Below are 20,410 nucleotides of genomic sequence, written 5' to 3'. Positions count from 1 at the left end.
CCACTAGGCAAAAACTCAACTCTTTTATTTGTATGTATATATATTTTGTTAATTATTTTTGTTTTGTATGTTATTATGTTCTGTGTTTTGTTCTTTAATTAAAAAATAATAATTTTAATTTGCTTCATTTTAGATTTAGTATCCGTGTCCGTCCATGTTTTTAAATTCTAATTACCGTATTTTCTGGACTATAAGACTATAGTTTTGGCCAGTGTGCAACTTATATTCATACTTTTATATACTTATACTCCGGAGCAACTTACATGTGATATTATTTGTTATTTTCACACTTGCAACCACATTTCATACTCCAGTGCGACTTATATATGTTTTCTTGTCTTTTTGTCTTCTTGCATTTTTGGCTAGTGCGACTTATAGTCCAGAAAATACGGTATATGTGCTGCTTTCTAGGCAATGAACTGACACCATTTTTATCTTGACGGTCACATCGAAACTGGGACTAAACCGGAACTAGACCAGGACTAAACAAGGCTCAAACTTGGACCAGAGCCATATTCTGGTTCGAGGAAACAAAATAATCTCTGACTCTACAAGGATTTCCTTTGACTACAGAGACGATGAGGCTCTGACCACAGGAGGATGTTGGGGTGGATGTGGTGGGCTTAATCCCCCCTGTGGCCCGATGTATGGACAGTTCATATTAGGGCTTGTGATTATGGAAAAATGATTGACATAATTGGTCATTAACTGCGATGAAGCAGCTTGTTGTCTGTACATTACTTTAAAGAACACGTCGCATTTGTTCTGCCGTTATTAAACTTGAGTAACTTTTGCTGTGACGTCTCCTGTTTTTAGAACTTTCAGTCGGTCCGGCGTTTCTTCATCGGGATTTGGTGCTGGCTTGACATGTACTGGCAGCAAAGGGAAATAAACAAAAGCTAGCTTGCGCCGACACGCTAAAAGCTCACGATCTGGCGAGTTATGAGCTTCTACACAGCACAGAAGACGGGATTTCTACCTTTGATGTAACAAATCTGACATTTGAAAGCGAGTGTTTTGTGAGGCTCAGAGGGAGACGACCTCGTGAACAGGATCAATGAAACAAGTGTGATTGAAGTTTAAAAACGACTCCAGGGATGTTTTTGATGAGGCAACACTGTTATAACATGGCAAAAAGCTAATATATATAGCATTGTTATATTATAACAAAATAAGTAAAATAAATTAAATAAATTAAATAAATTAAATAAATTAAATAAATTAAATAAATTAAATAAATTAAATAAATTAAATAATATAAATAATATAAAGAAAATAAGAATAAATAAAATAAATTGAATAAATATAAAATAAATATAAAATAAATATAGAATACATAAATAAACAAAATACATAGAATTAATTAAATTAATTAAATTAATTAAATTAATTAAATTAATTAAATTAATTAAATTAATTAAATTAATTAAATTAATTAAATTAATTAAATTAATTAAATTAATTAAATTAATTAAATTAAATGAATAAATACAATTATAATAAAAAAGCACAATATATATCCTTTATCTAAATTATTACCGACATAATTTGGTAATCATAAGTCTTCAATAGGATTTTATAATGATTAACTTTGCTAAATCCATTTTCAAAAGCTAGCTGCACCATTTTTGAGTAAAAAATATTTAGAGAAAAAGGGATGTGACAGGTAGCAGTCGTGCACTGTAGTATAAGTACTCTTACTGCTGTACAAATTTAAGCTCTTCACAGTGTGTTGGTTCATTTTGGTCAGTGTGCAGCCATTTTCTCTGAGCTGTTTTTTTTTCTTTCTCTGGTGAGTCATGACTTACATAATTTGATCTTTTTTAAACACAGTGCATGACTTATTCAGGCCTGCATGTTTAAGTGGCGCAGGCAAAAGGACATTTGCAGAGAGAAACATCAAGGCTGGCGAGGTTATGTTTCAAATTATGTTTACACTTGCTATTGTCTTTTATTAAAGGTGCACTACCCAACTCTTCCAATGAGCGAGCATCAGAGGATTGTTTTACAGTGATGATTCCCAACCCAAATAAGACAGCAGGGATTTCTCAAAAGTCCAGGGATGGCATGTTTACTGCTTCTTTACTTATTTTCAGATGTTCCAAAACATGTCCATTACCATAAAACTATTTAATTTGTTTTTCAGAAACAATTAAGCAACTAATTGTGACTGGTCGACTGTAAAAAATAATCATAGTCGTATTTTAATCATCGTAATAGTTATCTTAACACTAGAGACTCTAAAACAATTGCAAAAATATGTAATATAAATAACAAAGGCAGTGGCATTATTTATTGTATTTCATTTATTTCATTTATTTCATTTATTTCATTTATTTCATTTATTTCATTTATTGTATTTTATTTATTTTATTTGTATAAACATTAACATATAAATAAACATTAAAAAACAATTTAGCCATACATATTTAAATTAAAATAATGGTCCCAACTAGTCCAAAGTCTATCAAATTTGTCCATTTCCAAATCAAGGCCGAATGGCAGTGACATTATTAAATTAAAATGTAAAAAAATAAAGAAGAATACACTTTTTTGTTAATTCTCTTGCTATAAGCCGTCAGTCACCACATTTCAACGATCATGTGTTTTAAAAGCCTCATTGTTGAAGAGAAATACCGTAATAATTTGACTTATCGAAAATGTTATAAAATGTAATGTTAAAATGTTAGTTAGTTTGTCTTTGTCGTATCAATTGGTAAAATAAAAGTCACCTGGAGAAAACTGAGCCTATAATTGATTGTAAAAATTAAACACTGGCAATTTGTTTCAATTCTGGTTTCTTAATATTTCTCTGAATAGTTTATGTTATTTTATCCCATTTCACTGTGTTCTTTTTTATACATAGTGTTGTTCATTCTTTTTTTATGGAGCGCCTCAGTGTCTTGCGACCCTCACTTTGAAAACCGCCCGTCATATTGTGTCGTGAAAGTGATTTTAATATTGATTTTGCTCCCAAATGTTCCATAACCAAAGAATACCCTGACTCGTGACGCTGTTCTGTTCTGTTAGAAATGTGTAAATCTGAGCGTTTTACCGTGTTTAATCGATGCAGCGTGACTGAAACAGGAAGTGGTCGGGGCATACTTCCTGTTTGGCTCCTGTCAGTTCAATATAGGTCACATGTGGAGACTGCCTGCTTCCGTATGCTCATGACATCTAATATAGAGCCTAGAAAATAACAGTGTGTATGTCCACTTCTTCTGGAGAACTAAATTGTGTCTTGTGGTCAGAAAGTGTCAACAGCACAACAAAGTAAGAGCTCAGAATAACACAGACATTTGAACATTGTGTGCATTTTAACTGAGACACAGAAAGCGTATTTACACTAGAAATACGGTTATTTTTGAAGTCAAATAAATGTAAAACTGCTCTCCTCGTGCGGTGCTAAGACACATCTGCCATCACATTTTTCTCATTGTCTTCAGTTTGTCCAACATCTGTTCTCAAGCCTCAGTTTGTCTTTGAACTTCTGTGTCTGAAGCAGAGCCGAGACGAGCCAATCAGACGCCAGCTTCAGACTCACGCTGGAAACATGTCGAATCTCTCAGATGTATAATTTATAGCTCTGAATTGTATTATTGGCACAGAGCATTCTTCTGCCTGTGGAGAGTGAGGCATCAGAGCACACTGTGTAGTGTGTTACACTGCCCTCTAGTGCCGTGTAGAAGTAACACACATGTCAGGCATCAGTGAGAGGAAGTTACGCTGTGATTTCACCATAGTTTGTAATAATCTGGTTTTTGAACTAACGCTTAGAAAGGAAAACATGTCTGAAAATCTCTTGATCTGTAATACAACAAAGATGATGTCATTTTTAGGCTTTTTGGCCTTGACTTGAATATACCGTATTTTCCGGAGTATAAGTCGCACCAGCCAGAAAATGCATAATAGAGAAGAAAAAAACATATATAAGCCGTACTGGAGTATGAAAATATCAAATAATATCACATATAAATAACAAATAATATCACATATAGGTCGCTCCGAAGTATAAGTATATAAGTATAACTATGAAAAAAAGGTGCGACTTATAGTCCGGAAATACGGTATATGTAATTACTTCAATTACTTAAAAAAAAAGCCTGTTGCACTTACTTTTTCCAAAAACTTTTTATTACATATATTTTATTCTTACTTCTACTACCACTTCTTTGTACTATAGTGTTTTTCTTTCTTTCTTTTTTTTAAGTCGCACCCCGGCCAAAACTATGAAAAAAGGTGCGACTTATAGTCCAGAAAATACTGTATGTTGTTTCCTCTTTGGGCTGTTGCAATTTTAGTTATTTTCTTTCTCTTTAATTGAGGACGAGCACAAGCATTAACAATGTGGAGAGCAAGAGGTTATTCTTTTAGGACAGCACTGGAGATAAAGGGAAATAACTATTCAGATCTTATGTTAGAAATGTGTTGGATGTGTCTGTAAATGTTCTGGTTGAGGTTGAAGTATCGCACACATAATAACGGTTACGTGGCTGTTGTCGTGTCGTTGGGGGCCGCAGAGTGTGGAGGGAATGAATAATGCAATGAAGTATCTTTGAGTGCTCTCTGTGGTATAATACATATAAACCCTTTTCTCATCACAAAATGGAACTGTTCTAATTTGTATTCATATACTTATATTTGACTTGCCGGAGGGGGAGTATTTGGTTACATTTTACTCAGTTACATTTACTTTTTTTTGCTGATTCTCTTCCACTGTGAGTAAATCTACAAGTGACTAAAGCTTTATGTTGGTATCAAGACATTTAAAAAAAAAAAAAAATATATATATATATATATATATATATATATATATATATATATATATATATATATATATGTATATATATATGTATATATATATGTATATATATGTGATCGACCGCATGAAAACCAGGCACAAGTCTCCCCAGAAACATTTTGAGTTATTCACAGATTCTGAAAGTGTAGTTTCAAAGCTATCCAATGATGTCTCATCATCGTCAAGACGGCACAACCCTAACCGGAAGAAGTCCTCTGCACCGTCTTAGTGGAAGTGGAGTGCATCTTGAACTCCAAACCCCTGGGATATGTCCCCTCTGATGTCAGCAATCCTGTTCCAGTGACTCCAAATGACCTGTTGATGGGGCGGCCGAACAGATCACTTCCCCAAGAGGTCTATCCTAAAGAAGAGTTGCTGAGTAACCGGAGGTGGAGGCATTCGCAAGTACTCGCTGGCCACTTCTGGGCACGTTTCATCCGGCTGTATCTTCCCGTTCTGCAGCCCCGACAGAAGTGGCAGTGTTGTTTAGTTTTCATAAAATCAAAAGTTGGCTAATCCCCCCGATGCGGAATCAAAAGTAAATATTTAATTCAACTCCGACTTGTTAACGTGAAAATAACTTTCACATTCTTGGATTAATACATTTTTATTATGAATCACCTGTGAATTCTGTTTATCGACAAATGCCAATGAACCCGATTCTGATTCTGATTCTGATTCTTTGATGCTATTCAGGGCCTTTTGTAATCCAAGTATTTCCATTTTACAGTTTTTTAAAATTGAATAAACACAATTTTGATTGTTTTGTTTTATTTAGCAAAACCCTGCACACAATTAGCACAACCACAAACCCAATTATCAAAACACCTTAACTCCTTTGCTAAATGAAACACTCTTGTAAAAACTATACACTAATTGATCAAAACCATATTTTTTACCATATGAAACACACATGTTGCATATGACTTAACCATGTTTGCACCAGTTACACACTGCTGTGGAAAACCTTAAACACTTTCGGCTAATCCTGCTTCTAAGTGCACAGAGTCGTATGGGTGAAATACACAGTGAATTTGCAAAACACCGCTCGGATTTGCACAACTGGAAACACAATGTCTGCTCACACTTTGTGCAAAACAATACACACAGTGAACACTACACACACTTGGATGCATGACTGTAGACACCACACAGGACACAAGACTAATGCTGTTGACAACGTCATTTCTTTTTTTCCATATACTCAAGCCAACATGGCAAAAAAGAAAAAAAATCCCAGTTTTCATGAACATTACATTTTATCCAGTACAAAAAAGAACCCTCCCAAACTCCTCCCCCTCCTCCTCCTGCTTGAAGTCTTCCTCTTCCTCTTCCTCTACCTTTACCCCTACCTCGACCTCTGGCACGGCCTCTGCCTCCTTCTTCCCCTTCTCCTCTTCGTCCTTCTCATCCTCACTCTTCCTCTTCCTCTTCCTTCCATTTTGGTTCAGTTTGGTGAACTCACATGCTGCATTTTTATAGTGCTTAAACCTGATTGGTGTGTCTACAATTAAGCGATCTTGTGTTTGCACACCTAATGCCAGTGTTCAATAGATTGGCACATGGGTGTGGTCATTTGACAGTCAGTGCTTTAGAATTGCAAAGAAGTGACATCTTGATAAACTTCTAAACTTCGTCTAAATACATACAACTGTGTTCAGTGTTGTAAATCACTGTGTGTGTTGTTTTGCACAAAGTGTGAACTGACTTATTGTGTTTACAGTGGTGCAGATCTGAGGCCGAGTTTTGCTTCTTGAGTGTAAGGTTTTGATAATTGGGCTTAACTTTAGATTTTAGTGTTTATTCAATCGTAAAAACTGTAATATAGTAACTTCTAATTCTGATTCAAGTCCAGTTACCATCAATAACAACACTCCTCTTGAGTCTTCAGTGACAGCTGTAGGGGGAGGTGGTGTCAGTGTGACAGGGAGGATGGTTTGTCTCAATGAGATGCAAATGAGCCCCCCTGTGACTCTGGGCTCTCAGGTGAGAAACTTTAGAGGCAGTTTTCTAAGTGAAAGGTTTTGAGAGTTGTATACATTCAAATGACCACAACTTACTCAAATATTATCAGATGTGCATGAGTGAGACATCATTGGAAATCACCATTGAAGAAATTCACACTTTCAGAATCTGTGAATAACTCAAAATGTCTCTGGGGAGACTTGTGACTGGTTTATCCATGGTCAGTCACATTTGTCTACTCCAGATTTGATTTTGTTTATCTCAATTTTGTAGTTTTTCCTTTGAAGAGACCAGTGTGTTATTGAATACTGAATTACTTATACCGTATTTTCCGGAGTATAATATAGTCGCACCAGCCAAAAAATGCATAAAAGAGAAGAAAAGAACATATATAAGTCGCACTGGAGTATGAAATGCGGTTGAAAGTGTGAAAATAACAAATAATATCACATATAAGTCGCTCCGGAGTATAAATATGAAAAAAGGTGCGACTTATAGTCCGGAAAATACGGTATATATAATTACTTCAATTACTTAAAAAAAAAAAGACTGTTGCTCTTGCTTTTTCCAAAAACTTTTTATTACATACATTTTATTCTTACTACTACTACCACTTCTTTGTACTACTTTAGTGTTTTTCTTTCTTTCTTTTTTTTCAATAGTAACTGTATTCTTACTATTCCACATCTCTTCAATAGATGATTTATTTCCAACCCGTCCCTAGAAATAAACATGTTCTCCATGTTCTTAACCATGGAAACAGCTCTTGTTCTTGACTTCCTGTTTGTGTGTGTCCAGGGCCAGGCCGACCTCCTGAAACACGCCAAGAGCGAATCCCTGGATACTCTTCGTCAGATCCACTGCGCCGCCCAGTCCTGCGGCCTCAGCAAGAACGGCACCGCCTCTCCCCAACTGCCCCACCACCCCGTCCACCAAAACCTGCCCCAGAGCCAGCCGACGACCCCCCAATCCAACCTGGCGCCCGAGTTCCCGCCTCAACCCGCCCCGCAACCGGCGCTTTCCATGCAAAACGCTTCGAGTCAAGCCAAGGTCCACCCGCAGCCTCCGCCGCCGCCGCTGCTCCAGTACCAGAGCTCTCCCCTGGCTTACATCCCCACCGCGCCGCCCTCCATGGTCCAGCCGCTCCCGGTCAAACCACCAGCGTATCCACAGCCGCCAACGCTACCGCAGTATCACCAGCAGAGGGCAGCAGACGCCGCTCCGGAGAAGGAGGGTTCCGCGACGATCGCGGGTCAAACGGCCGGGCAATGCTGACCTGCGGCCTGCGCCCGCAGAGCCGCCCGCCCGGAGGAAGCAGACAGACAGCAGGAAGCAGGAAGTAGGGAACAGGAAGGGGAGGGGGGAGGACAGGAAGTGGTGTCAGCGAGGAGGGCCAGGCGAGTGAGGAGCGAGACGCAGGTTTAGAAACAGTTCGATAAAGGACAGTACAAGGTTTCAAAAAGAGACGAGTGGACGATGGATTTGGTACGAGAAATAATGTGAAAAAAAAGGATCTTTAAAGTTTAATAATTTGATTTGACCTGGCAATAACGTGTCTTACCCAATGACGGTGAGCGCTGACATCGCTTGGATTCACACCTTATTTCAAAGTTCACGCCCAAACACTTTCGCTCCTTAACATTTTTGAGATTAGCAAGTTTACACATAAAATTCTAAGTGTTTCACACTTAAACACTTCCATGAAAAGGTCATTCAATTGTAAGAAAATGGTGTAAGCGCAATTCTGACTTTAGGCGACTTTGGAGAACTTAGACAATTACGGGCCTCGTTTTTCTTTCTCTTTCTAAATCCCGACTATGTGAAAAGATCCTGCCTCGGTTTTTAGAACATTTAAAACTGAATAACAAAACAAAACGCATATTTCACACGTTTAAAGCGCTAAAGGAGTCGAAACGAAAAAAGGTGCCAAATGCGTCGGGGCCAAACAGGAAACATTTTAACTTGGACCGTGCTGACCTCCCGTTTATATTCAGCAGTATTTATGTATTTTATCCATTGTCGATCATATTTGAGCTCTTCTCTCTGAATCGATGACATCGTTTTGCCAGTGTTAGTTATTGTGATGCTTTTAAGTCGTTCTTTTGGTCAGAAAACACGGATTCAGTTTAGTTTATTTGCTTATTTATCCGGGACAATGCGCATTCAAAGCAGTGACCTACGGGAAAGACGCTCGTGCCAGGTTATATATGCCAAAGTCGCCCGGACAGGTTGACGTCATCCATTCGGTCATTTCGCTCGCTCTAGTTTTCCACGTGTCAGTTCCGCTTGGGCGCATCTCATTACTTCCGATCGCCATTTCCTGTTCTTCCTTCAACCGGAACGGGACGTGCCCAGAGCCTGTCGCGTCACCGACCCATCGACCTCTTTTCGAAAAAAAGAAAATCCTGTACTGTCCCTTTTTTAAGATGTCGAGAAAGCAAAAGCATCACTTCATTTGACACACTCGTCTGAACGCGTACGTTAGTGGAGGAAATGGCTTCCTTTTGGGGCGGGGCGACGGGCTTCACCTTTTACACCTCTTGCTCTGTGGGTGCAGGCTGTACATCGTTTTTTTTTCTTTCCCGATGCCGCTAACTTTGCCTTCTCGTTTTTTATACTTAGTTTGGCATGTCTTTTTTTTTGCTTTTAGTTTCTTCAAAGCGCAGCACTGTGCAAAAGCAAGTGTCGGGTTCATATAACTGCAAAATAAATGTGTTTCAGTGTTAAAAAATAATACATAGAATATGATCTTTTAATTATGATTTTGTGACAGAGATCTTTTAGTCTTGGGGATGATTTGTTGTTATAGATCCTATACAATAATCCTTGAAAAGTATAATTTATTCAATCAAGTTAAAATCATTTTGGATCTATATGTCAAAATGCTACTTCTTTGAACAGTGATTCTCAGCTGTGTGAAATTGTTGATGCATAAATTATTATTATATTGGTACATTACAATTACTTAAAGCAGAACTTATTCCCTTTGGTGATAGAGCCCCCCCTGCAGCTCCTTTGTGAAAATACACTGTCAGAAAACAGACTAAAAGCATTTATTTTACTAGTTTCAGGCAGTATCATCACAAAAACATTTATATAAATATAAAAAAAAGTCAGGGTTTCTCAGGAGAGTTGTCTTCATGTCGATGTTTGAAACGTTGCAAGGCTGGTTTTCCGGCCAGAGTCAGCAGGGGGCGACAGTGGACACTTCAAACGCTGCGCAAATACATATTTAACCATCGCAGGGACATTTAATAAGGTGACGTTGTTACTTAGCGCTCGCAAATGCACTTTTAACCATGTCACAACATCAGAATCAGAAAGGATTTATTGCCATTGTCAAAGAACAGAATTCACAAACATAGGAACTTGTCCTGGTGATGCAGTGCAACATAAAACAATGAACGATCAATAAGTCAAAAAGAGAAACACTGTTCCCTCACCAAATATATGGAGTTGTATTTTGTTTCATTTACGCTTGTGTCATTCATCGTGTTTCCTCACAATTATAACATCAAAGGTGTAAAAATCCAGTGCCGTCTATCAAATCAATCAAACTTTATTCCTATAGCACTTTACAACCGCAACAACTGAACCATTTGTGCATTAAAATATGTAAAAACGAGTCAAAATTCTATACAAAACAAATACAACAGAACAATGATATATTCTATGTCATAACTGCTCACGTTAACATGTCGGTTTTCCCCCACGGTAATTCCCTCCGCTGCCAGTAGATGGAGCGCTAATGCCCAAATCCCAACCAGCAAACGCCTGCACTTACATTATATTTAAGTTCAAAAACTGGAGCTACCAAAGCAAAAGAAACAGCAATAGAAATAATGCAAAATATGTGTCTTTATGTGTCATTTTATTTTGATTTGAACATTAGACTCATCAATAATAAAGAATAAGACTTATTTAACATAAAACAACAACTTCAAGCTCTTTTAATTGAATTGCCTGTGTCATATTTTGTTGTGCTTTAATCCATTATTCCCGGACTCCTTAAATTCCAATCACAAATGTATGAAATGATAAATGAATTCAGCATTTAACGCGCTCCTTTCTTTGCACAGTGCTGTAAAGACGATTAAATGCTTTTTTTTGTGGGAAATGCCGTCTGTTTTGTTTAATTTCAACGCACAAAGTAGATGAGCACAAAGCAGGGAGCGATGGTTGTCACGGACGACGGTGCGGCTCACCAGCCAATGACGAGACTGGACCGTTCCGACCAATGGGAGCGTCTCACTGCTGTCACCGTAGATGTAAACTTATTGTACAATGTATGAAGGGTACATATTGCTGTTGTAATATGACAGAGATATAAATAATGATAATACCGTTGTTAGTTTTGTTGATATGTTCTTTTTTAACATTGTTTTCACTTGTAATAATTATGATTTTGACACTTGTGGTGATTGGACGGGCACACGAGGGTCCGACGAAACCTGATGAAATGTGTTTTACTGCAAAAACGAGTGTACAAACTTCTCATTAAAACTGGCTTCATTGTTTGACCTGGTCTCGGTGGCTGTTATTGTTCCTTACGTTTGACACCGGAGGGCGCTCACGGGCTCACGGTGACTCCGGGAAGTATCCTCGAAGGTTGTGTAGCTGAGAGGAAAGGTAAGTGTGTCTAAAATATCTAAAATATCCCCTTTTCTCCCCCAAAAGTAGTTCTACAATAATGAATGACCCCTGATTGTTGGACCGGAAAACAACGGAACGAAGAGCATTTACCAGATCATATTTATGCACATTACTTTTTATTTTGCATGACGGCGTAAGAAGTGAAAGAGTAAGAGATAAACATAAGAATAGAAAAGCAGTTATGTCTCGGCAAATGTGCAGAATATTTAGGTAGTAAGGAGTTGAGCCGGACGGATTTAAGCCCTTTTCAAAACCAATTTCTCTTTAAATGTCATTATGTCGTGTTTTACCACTAAAACGTATTAGATTGTGTGTATATTTTATTTTCTGTGTTTTGCCTCTCGTGCACTTTGAGCCCAAGACATTTGGCTCTTTGTTGGACGATAATAGATCAATCCAAATGTACCGTATTTTCTGGATTATAAATCGCTCTGGAGGATAAATCAGCTAAAAATTACATAATAGAGAAGAAAAACACATATATAAGTCGCACTGGAGTATAAGTCACATTTTTGGGGAAATGTATTTGATAAAATCCAAGACCAAGAACCGACATTTCATCTTGAAATGCAGTTTAAAATAATAACAGATTAGAGAACATGGTGAATAGGTGTATGCTGTTCCACGGGCCAATCACATGGCCCGTGGAACAGCATACAGAGTCAGGACAAAACATGGGGAATCTGCGTTTCAGTTTTATGCAGCTAAAATCTGGAACAGTCTTCCTGAAGATGTGAGACAGGCTTCTACTCTGACAATGTTCAAATCTAAGCTAAAAACAGTTTTGTTTAGCTGCGCATATGACTGAAGGGATTTTTTCTTTGCACTCTTCTCTTTTGTTTGTGATTTTATTAGTTTAGAAAATCAGTTGGATTGATGATTTTTAATTTAGTTAATTTTATTGTATTTCTGTTTCTGTAATTTCTTTGTGATTTGAATGCATTTTTCCTGCTGTGAAGCACTTTGAATTGCCTTGTGTATGAAATGTGCTCTACAAATAAACTTGCCTTGCCTTGCCTTGCCATTTAGGGGACCAATCACAGAGCAGCATTGCAGTTTGGGCAGAAGTCAAAGCGACCAAACCAAAACAAACATGGACTTGGGCTTATTTTGGGCTTAAAACATATTTATTCAGACTGGCTTTTAACACTCTGTAATGTAATGACACTTTATTTTGTACAGTTTGTTTTTACTTAGTTTTATGTTTTGTATTGCCTTGATTTTATTGTGAAGCACTTTGGTCGCTTTGAGTGTTGTAAAGGGCTCTATAAATAAAGCTTGATTGTTTGATTCATTATTTTAGGAGAAATACAGCCTATTTTGTTTTACATTAACGAGAGAAAAGTCTTTAACCTGTGACGTTATGGTCAGAAATACTGAAGTCGCAGATGGTTGTGTCGTTGCCAAACATAATGACATCACGCGAGCCCCGCCCTTTTTGTGCCGTCGAACTTTATTTATAAAAGACGTTCCGCTCCCTGTGATATCTGAACATTTTAACTACCTCCATCTAAATATACACGCAGACAAAGACACTCGTATTCTCCATTCGGTAACGCAGCTGACCCATTGTCCACTTCGGAAATAATAACCCCAACCTTGTTAGCATGACCCGGATGACCTTCCCCATTGTGCCTGCGAAAGGGCGTCCGGGTATATTTGGTGTGTTTTTGCGGTGATATTTCTGTCCCCAACGTCCGCCTTTCTTTCAGCTAATTGACTTCTGGTTCCTCGTCAACTCGTCGCACCGGCATCCGCTAATGGACCGTCGCTATGCACGGACAAAAGACACGGGCCCGGTTCATCAACAGTCCAGAGGAAACCCATGGAGACTAATCACCGAAACAACCAAATAACGCCGGAGGCAAACAGACGGGGGACACGAAAGTTGCAGGTTTTTGTTGACGAGTGACGCGCTGAAGCCGCGGAGGTGTGTATATAAGTCCGGGATGGTCACTTTGTGGGCAGTCGGACTTTCAGGTGACTTCAAACTGGTTCGCCGGACACTTCCTCCGAGACACTGGCATGGACACGACTAACGGGGTGAGTGCCGTCGACTCTGGGGGAAATAGATTGGGTTTGAAATGGGGGAAAAATGGGGGAAATGTTGCGAAATTGCTACAGGGACTTTATTTATCGCAAAGGGTTCGCTGACCTCTCCAGCCCGGACCCCCAAATAAAATAACCCTCATTTCAAGTGGAAGAATGTTAAAAATCAGGCGAAAATGTGTTAAGCTGAGTGAGTGCTGAGCTCATTCCTCTCAGACTGACTGTTTTCAACTGTAATAATTGATTAAATACTGAGTCATATTATTTAAAACAACGCCTGCAAATAATTCCCCAACCGACAGCTCAGTGCGTCACTCAACTCGCCCTCAAGGAAATGAAAAATTACCTCCCAAGACTTAACGTATTTCACAAAATGATACATAGGAGATTTAAATATCTACATTATGATTTATTTATCCCTGAGGACAAATAAGATCACCGCAGTGCAAATGTTGGCCCAAATACATAAGATAAAATAGAAATAAGATGTAGTCTCTTTAAACTAAAAGGAATACATCAGTTAAATTCTGAATATAAATCCTGATACATATTTATCTAATTAATGCTTATTTATGAGTTAAAAAATGTGTAAATATGACTTTCTCTCTTATAATATATTTCACTGAAGGCTCAGAATAACTGGACAAGACAAGGGGAAAGTGTTTAAAATAAAATAAAATTAGGGTTAGGTATGTTAGGTTTGAAAATGAAAATAAATAGAAAAAATAATAATGATAATAATAAAGTACACTTAATTTATTTTTGTCCACACACTTTTTACAGCATTTCAGATCAATCTTTTGTACAAAGTTTGATTAGCTAAACTTGTCAAAGCTAAATTAAGTTGTTGAGACGAATGGGAATTGTTCTGTACTCAGTTACTTCTATGTATTTAAAAGTAATTGAGAAGATTTTTGGGCCAATTATACTTTTTGACCAGATTTTTGAACGTGTAGTGTAATAGTACAGTTAATTACATTTAAAATCAAACCGAGTACAGCACACATTTTACACACTTTGATTGATCGTTTTGTATTAAAGACGGATCATAAAATTTGTTTTAAATGTGCAACTTTGAGTAGTATTTTTCATTCATACTTTTTACTTTTTACACAGATTTGGCAGCAGTACTTTTACTTGTGAACATTTTCAGTACTTCATTATTTTCCAGCCCAGATTCAACATGCTTTTACTGCTCCAAAATCTCTAGAAAAACATGCATTCTTACTGTGAGGGGCTCGCCTCTCCACAGATCTCATACATAAAGCATGTGCGCGTGACGTTAAGTCTGTGATTTTTAACTTGCGTGCTCAGGGATTTCATATTATTTGAACAAGATTTGAGGAGGTTTCCGGAAGTTTGGGTTTTATAAATGAGACCCCAGATCTGTACTTTGGACTGGGACGGGGGGGGACATGGGACGCAACATAGAGAGTAAGTAAATACCACAGAAAAGGTCAGATTTGATCAAATTAAATAAAATAAAGTTACGGCCCATTTAGTCCGTCCAAAAGGTCCAAATTAAGTAATTAAGTTTAATTCTTTCAATTTTTTGGATTGTCAGTTTTAATTTGGGTCCAGTCCTCGCTTGTTGGCGCAGTTTGCATCATCCATTTTTTAGCATCTTTCCTGCTGTCAAAAGTATGCTCTAAAGGTATCCATTTACTGTGTCCACGGCAGGGGTTTTGAGGCCCAAGTACATAGTTCTGAAGTCTAAAAGAGATTTATTATTATTCATTCAGGCACTTGGTGTTGAACTATGACATAAGTAGGACATCATTTTACATTTTGCTCATTTGTAGAATGAGCAAGAGTTTGATAATACACTTTCTGTTTGAACTGCTGAAATAATAAGCTTCATAGTCACGTTTCATTGTATTCATTTTGTTTGTGTCGTTGAAAAGTGACATTTTAGACCTCTATTCATGTATCGCTCCACCTCTTCATCTTTAAAGTAATCTCAACTAAATACAGGGATGTGGGCAGGGATAGGGGGTAGGAGTAAATCCCTCCTCATTGATACATTCTGCCTCTTGTTCACTTCCCGCCGCACCCTCAGAAAGCCATGCTGCTGGTTCTGCTCCTCCTCCTGTCCGAGTCCTCCTCTGGGTCGAACCCCGTGTCCGAATGCTGCCGACGCCCGTCCCCGTCCTGCCGCCTCTACCTGCTCCTCTGCCGGCCAGCAGGGCTCCGGGCCGGGGACGCCGCGGCCGGGATACTGACTTTGGGCAAGCGCTCGGAGGAGGAGTACAGTTTGCAGAGCCGCCTCGACCAGCTCCTGCACGGGCAGAGGAACCAGGCGGCGGGCATCCTCACCATGGGCAAGAGGACGGTGGAGCGGGACTGGATGGGACAAGCCGAGATATCCACCACGCTGCCGGTCTGAGAGCAGAAGACAACACTGGACTCTGTGAACTTGCTCCGTTTGGTGCTGTAAAAACGTGTTCCCATTTGCAGAGGTGGGTAGAACTGCTGCGTTTACTTTTTTTGTAAAAGTCTGCTTCTGTCAGTCGTTCCCTCTTCCCTCTGTGAATAAGTCTGCAAGTGAAAAATTAAAGTTTTACAATATTAAATGATTTGAATGTTTCTTGCACCGCTCTTCACGATACAATTTATATTTTCTCGGTTGTGTGGTCTATCCTTGGAGAATTATTATTATTCTTCATTTCATTTATTTTTATTTTATTTATTTTATTTATTTTATTTATTTTATTTATTTTATTTATTTTATTTATTTTATTTATTTTATTTATTTTATTTATTTTATTTATTTTATTTATTTTATTTGTTTTATTTATTTTATTTATTGATTTATTTTTTTCATGTTTTTCCTCAAATTACTGAATAATAAATCTTTATGTCCGGTTACGTACTCTTTCCCCCCCAAATACTTTTTAAACTTCCTTGACTTCTACTTCTACCTGAGTATGTTATTTTGAAGTAACTTTAACCTTATTTGACTCGACTCTAATCACCTTTGTCAATTAGTAAGTACGTTCTGATCAATTCATTGATGATATAAAATTGTACCAAAAATAAAGCAATGTAATAAAAGTGAGAATGTTTTTTTCCTTTCGATCACGAGGCAATATCTGAAAATACAGTTCATAAATGTTGAACCTGAGCGTTAATCTTCGCGGCTCGACCAATAAACCGGCATCTGTCTCTGTCACTGTGGAAATATAAATAACGCAGCAAATACAATGTTTTTTGATGTTGTTTGAAACCCATTATGTATTCTATTTACTGTACTCTACTCTTTATCCCCCTTTTCCTACAGCGCTTTAGACATATTGTTTTTCACATATAATTCGTATTTTTATATAACATGAAATGCCAGAAAAAGTGATAAAAAAAAATGCTAAGAACTCGCAAACTAAAGCGTATAATGAAGGCTTCAAACATAGACATCTAAAACATGTATAAAGACGTGCGGCTGAAAACTTGGCCACAAGAGGGTGCTCATCCGATAAAGATAACATCCGTCTGACATTTATAATATTCTTTTGTTGTTGTGGGAAACTTTTCTAATATTCTGTGGATTTTACTATGTCCATAAAAAAGAGAGAAAATGTGTTTTTAGCCGGAATTTTCTGACAAAATTTCCGGCAATTTTACAACAATTAACATACATTTTATTTTCTGTCCCATTTCTGAGCAAACTCCCTGATTATTCTTCATTATCAGAACAAATACAAACAAAAAACAAACAATGTGAATATAAACACAAAGATATCTGGCATATTTGTTAATATTTTCATTAAAAAACATAGCCAGTCCATGATTTTATTGTTATTTCAGTGTCATTTCTTTGATCTTATTTTACTGCTTCCAAAAGTATCTATCTGTTGTTTCCATTGCAGGAGTTTGATGTCCCACGTACTGTGCATAGTTTTAAAGTCAAAGTGGGATTACTAATCTGCAGTCCAATATCTAAATAACAGTTGGATTATCCAACAGAAACATGATAATAATGAGCGACCTTTGCTGGACCAGCCAATACCACACACTTTTACAACACTTTATGAGACGGCTGGGTCAGGAACTGTCTCGTGATTGACAGGAGGATGAACCAATCAGGCGACAAACATGGCTCACCAGGAAGAAAGGAAAATCACGACAATAACGCACACATAGGACACATAGGTACCTGGGAACATAGGTACCAAGGAACACATTGGTACCAGGGAATATAGGTACAGGGGAATATAGGTACAGGGGAATATAGGTACAGGGGAATATAGGTACAGGGGAATATAGGTACAGGGGAATATAGGTACAGGGGAATATAGGTACAGGGGAATATAGGTTCAGGGGGATATAGGTACAGGGGAATATAGGTACAGGGGAATATAGGTACAGGGGAATATAGGTACGCACCCCAACATGGTTCTACTTCAGCAACATGTGGGCTACAACATTCTGAAGTGTGTGCTGAAATCGAGGGCTATTAACTGAATTTCAATCGAGGAAAAAGTCATTTTGAATCAGTTTTAATCGTCAGTAATCATGGGATTCAGAGCAGAATTCACTACTAGACTGTTTTACGGGTGTTAAATGACAATGATAAGACGTCTGTCACATTCAAGTGCAGGGAATTGATATTGAGATTTGTGAAATGACAAATTCAAACCGGGATCGATTCACATGAGGACAAAGGATTGTAATGAGTCGTCACGTCCACCACGTCCACCACGTCCACCACGTCCACCACGTCCACCACGTCCACCACGTCCACCACGTCCACCACGTCCACCACGTCCACCACGTCCACCACGTCCACCACGTCCACCACGTCCACCGGCCGATCTTCTCCAATTCAAGCTGCGATCAAACAACAGGTTATGAGATTAAGGTTAATACAGATTAGCTCCAAATCATTTGCTTTGGATCAACATAAAATAATTGCATAGAAAATGGTGACTTAATTAATGTTTTATTTACATCAAAATTTTGTCGATTGCTTCACTTTTGATAATTCTGTATTATTCATTATTACCATGAGTTCTGTCTGCTTTAATCATTATTGTAATTATTGTATTTATTGTATTTATTAAATTTATTAAATTTATTTTATTTATTTTATTTATTTTATTTATTTTATTTATTTTATTTATTTTATTTATTTTATTTATTTTATTTATTTTATTTATTTTATTTATTTTATTTACTTATTTATTTATTTATTGGGGGAGGGGCTAAATGTATGTACGAACACTGAAAAACACTAATTAATACAAACATTTTTAAAGCTGGACGTGACATGAACGCAGAATGTATTTTTATTACTATATATTTTTTAAACAGTTACTTGTTTCTTAATTTAATTAGCATATTTCTACATCTTTTTCACAAGTTTCCTCATAATTTGACCCAATCCCTGACGAATTTACTCGAACATGAACGTCAATCTCAAGTAAAATGTGAAAAAATAAAAAAACGTGACGTGGTGAGTGACGGAGGGGGGAGGGGTGATGGAGAGAGAGGAGGGAGGAGAGGAGAGAGGAGAGGAGAGAGGAGGGAGGAGAGAGGAGAGAGGGAACCACGGTGAGAGGAGAGATGCTCAGTGTCGCGTGAATCCCCTGGAAACGACTCTGAGCCTTTGTCTGCCGAGTCGCTGTTTGATGCCAGACTCTAAAGTTTTGGTCACTGTCGTTGGGGCGATTTGCAGAAGTTGAAGATGCCTGTCATGAAGGGTCTGCTCGCTCCACAAAATACATTCCTGGACAATATCGCCAACCACTTTGACGGGACTCGTGAGTGTATTTTGTTTTATTTGTTTTCTAATGTCTCCAAATGTCACTGGATTTATGGATTTACTTCAGTTTAACGCCAGTTATAATCTTGTTTACAGTGTTTATAGTGGAGCTGGACCTGGAATTGTTGTGGTTTAGTCCTGGTTTAGTCCTGGTTTAGTCCTGGTTTAGTCCTGGTTTAGTCCTGGTTTAATCCTGGTTTAGTCCTGGTTTAGTCCCGGTTCATTCCTGGTTTAGTCCCGGTTCATTCCTGGTTTAGTCCTGGTTTAGTCCTGTTTGGACCTGGTTTAGTTCCTGGTTTAGTCCTGGTTTAGTCCTGGTTTAGTCCTAGATTATTTGTGTTTTAGTCCTGGTTTAGTCCTAGATTATTTGTGTTTTAGTCCTGGTTTAGTCCTAGATTATTTGTGGTTTAGTCCTGGTTTAGTCCTAGATTATTTGTGGTTTAGTCCTGGTTTAGTCCTAGATTATTTGTGGTTTAGTCCTGGTTTAGTCCTAGATTATTTGTGGTTTAGTCCTGGTTTAGTCCTGCTTTAGTCCTAGTTTACTTAAAAGTGCATAGTCCTATCATTTTAATTGTTTTACCCGTGTTTTAATCCCACTTTCTTATTTTTGTTTACCTTCTTTGACAATGTTTAGAGCTGGTTTAGTTCTGGGTTTATTTCTGGTTTATACATGATTTAGTCCTGGTTTTAGTCTTGGTTTAAACCTGTTTTTTTCCCTCACCTCTCATTTTTTAAAATTTATTCTACAGCACAGATCAATAAATAGTTAGTAAAACAGAAACTTTATTCAATAATAATTTAATAATAATATTTTTTATGTTTAATATCCGAGCTGTTCCAACAAATGGTCTGAAAATCATGAAGACACAAATGATTAAAGTATTAAATTAAAACATGCAAATGACGCACACACAATTCAACGCTTTGGTGGTGACATTCAAGCCGAAAAGATACGAAAGAATTAAATATATATATATATATATATATATATATGTGTTGAGGGGGGGGGGGCTGCGGTGAGGAGTGTAGTTGCCATGGAAACCTAAAGTGTAAGAGACTCTGGATGAAGGAAACACGCCTCTTTCTGGATCTCTGAGACAAAGAGAAGAGAAATCTCATTAATCTGGGACCAATTATTAAGATAATAGACAGTTTACAAAGAAAAAAACAGACAGGATCATGGT

General features: G+C 37.6%; 3 protein-coding genes across 3 annotated transcripts in view; all 3 read left to right on the top strand.

The window, feature by feature from the left end:
* The window catches only part of LOC140358119 (inactive phospholipase C-like protein 2), a 152,761-nt gene extending 144,641 nt beyond the window's left edge, over nt 1-8,120 (top strand). The window contains exon 6 of the mRNA XM_072442781.1: nt 7,565-8,120. Coding sequence (XP_072298882.1) covers nt 7,565-8,041 — 477 coding nt within the window. The 3' untranslated portion in view covers nt 8,042-8,120. The remainder of the gene's footprint in view (nt 1-7,564) is intronic.
* A 5,251-nt stretch (nt 8,121-13,371) lies between these two features.
* On the top strand, nt 13,372-15,919 carry hcrt (hypocretin (orexin) neuropeptide precursor). The gene is made up of 2 exons (XM_072442145.1): nt 13,372-13,462; nt 15,528-15,919. Exons 1-2 carry the CDS (start codon nt 13,445-13,447, stop codon nt 15,852-15,854), a joined length of 345 nt encoding a protein of 114 aa, XP_072298246.1. The 5' UTR covers nt 13,372-13,444; the 3' UTR covers nt 15,855-15,919.
* Nucleotides 15,920-19,088: 3,169 nt separating this feature from the next.
* The window catches only part of kcnh4a (potassium voltage-gated channel, subfamily H (eag-related), member 4a), a 37,041-nt gene continuing 35,719 nt past the window's right edge, over nt 19,089-20,410 (top strand). The window contains exon 1 of the mRNA XM_072442296.1: nt 19,089-19,224. Coding sequence (XP_072298397.1) covers nt 19,149-19,224 — 76 coding nt within the window. The 5' untranslated portion in view covers nt 19,089-19,148. The remainder of the gene's footprint in view (nt 19,225-20,410) is intronic.

This window comes from Eucyclogobius newberryi, unplaced genomic scaffold (genome assembly GCF_026437365.1).
Source record: "Eucyclogobius newberryi isolate DKJ021-1_F unplaced genomic scaffold, fEucNew1.0.hap1 SCAF_13, whole genome shotgun sequence".
Taxonomy (NCBI): Eukaryota; Metazoa; Chordata; class Actinopteri; order Gobiiformes; family Gobiidae; genus Eucyclogobius; species Eucyclogobius newberryi.
Note: the sequence above shows the minus strand (reverse complement) of the source record. Positions and strands in the feature narration are given on the sequence as shown.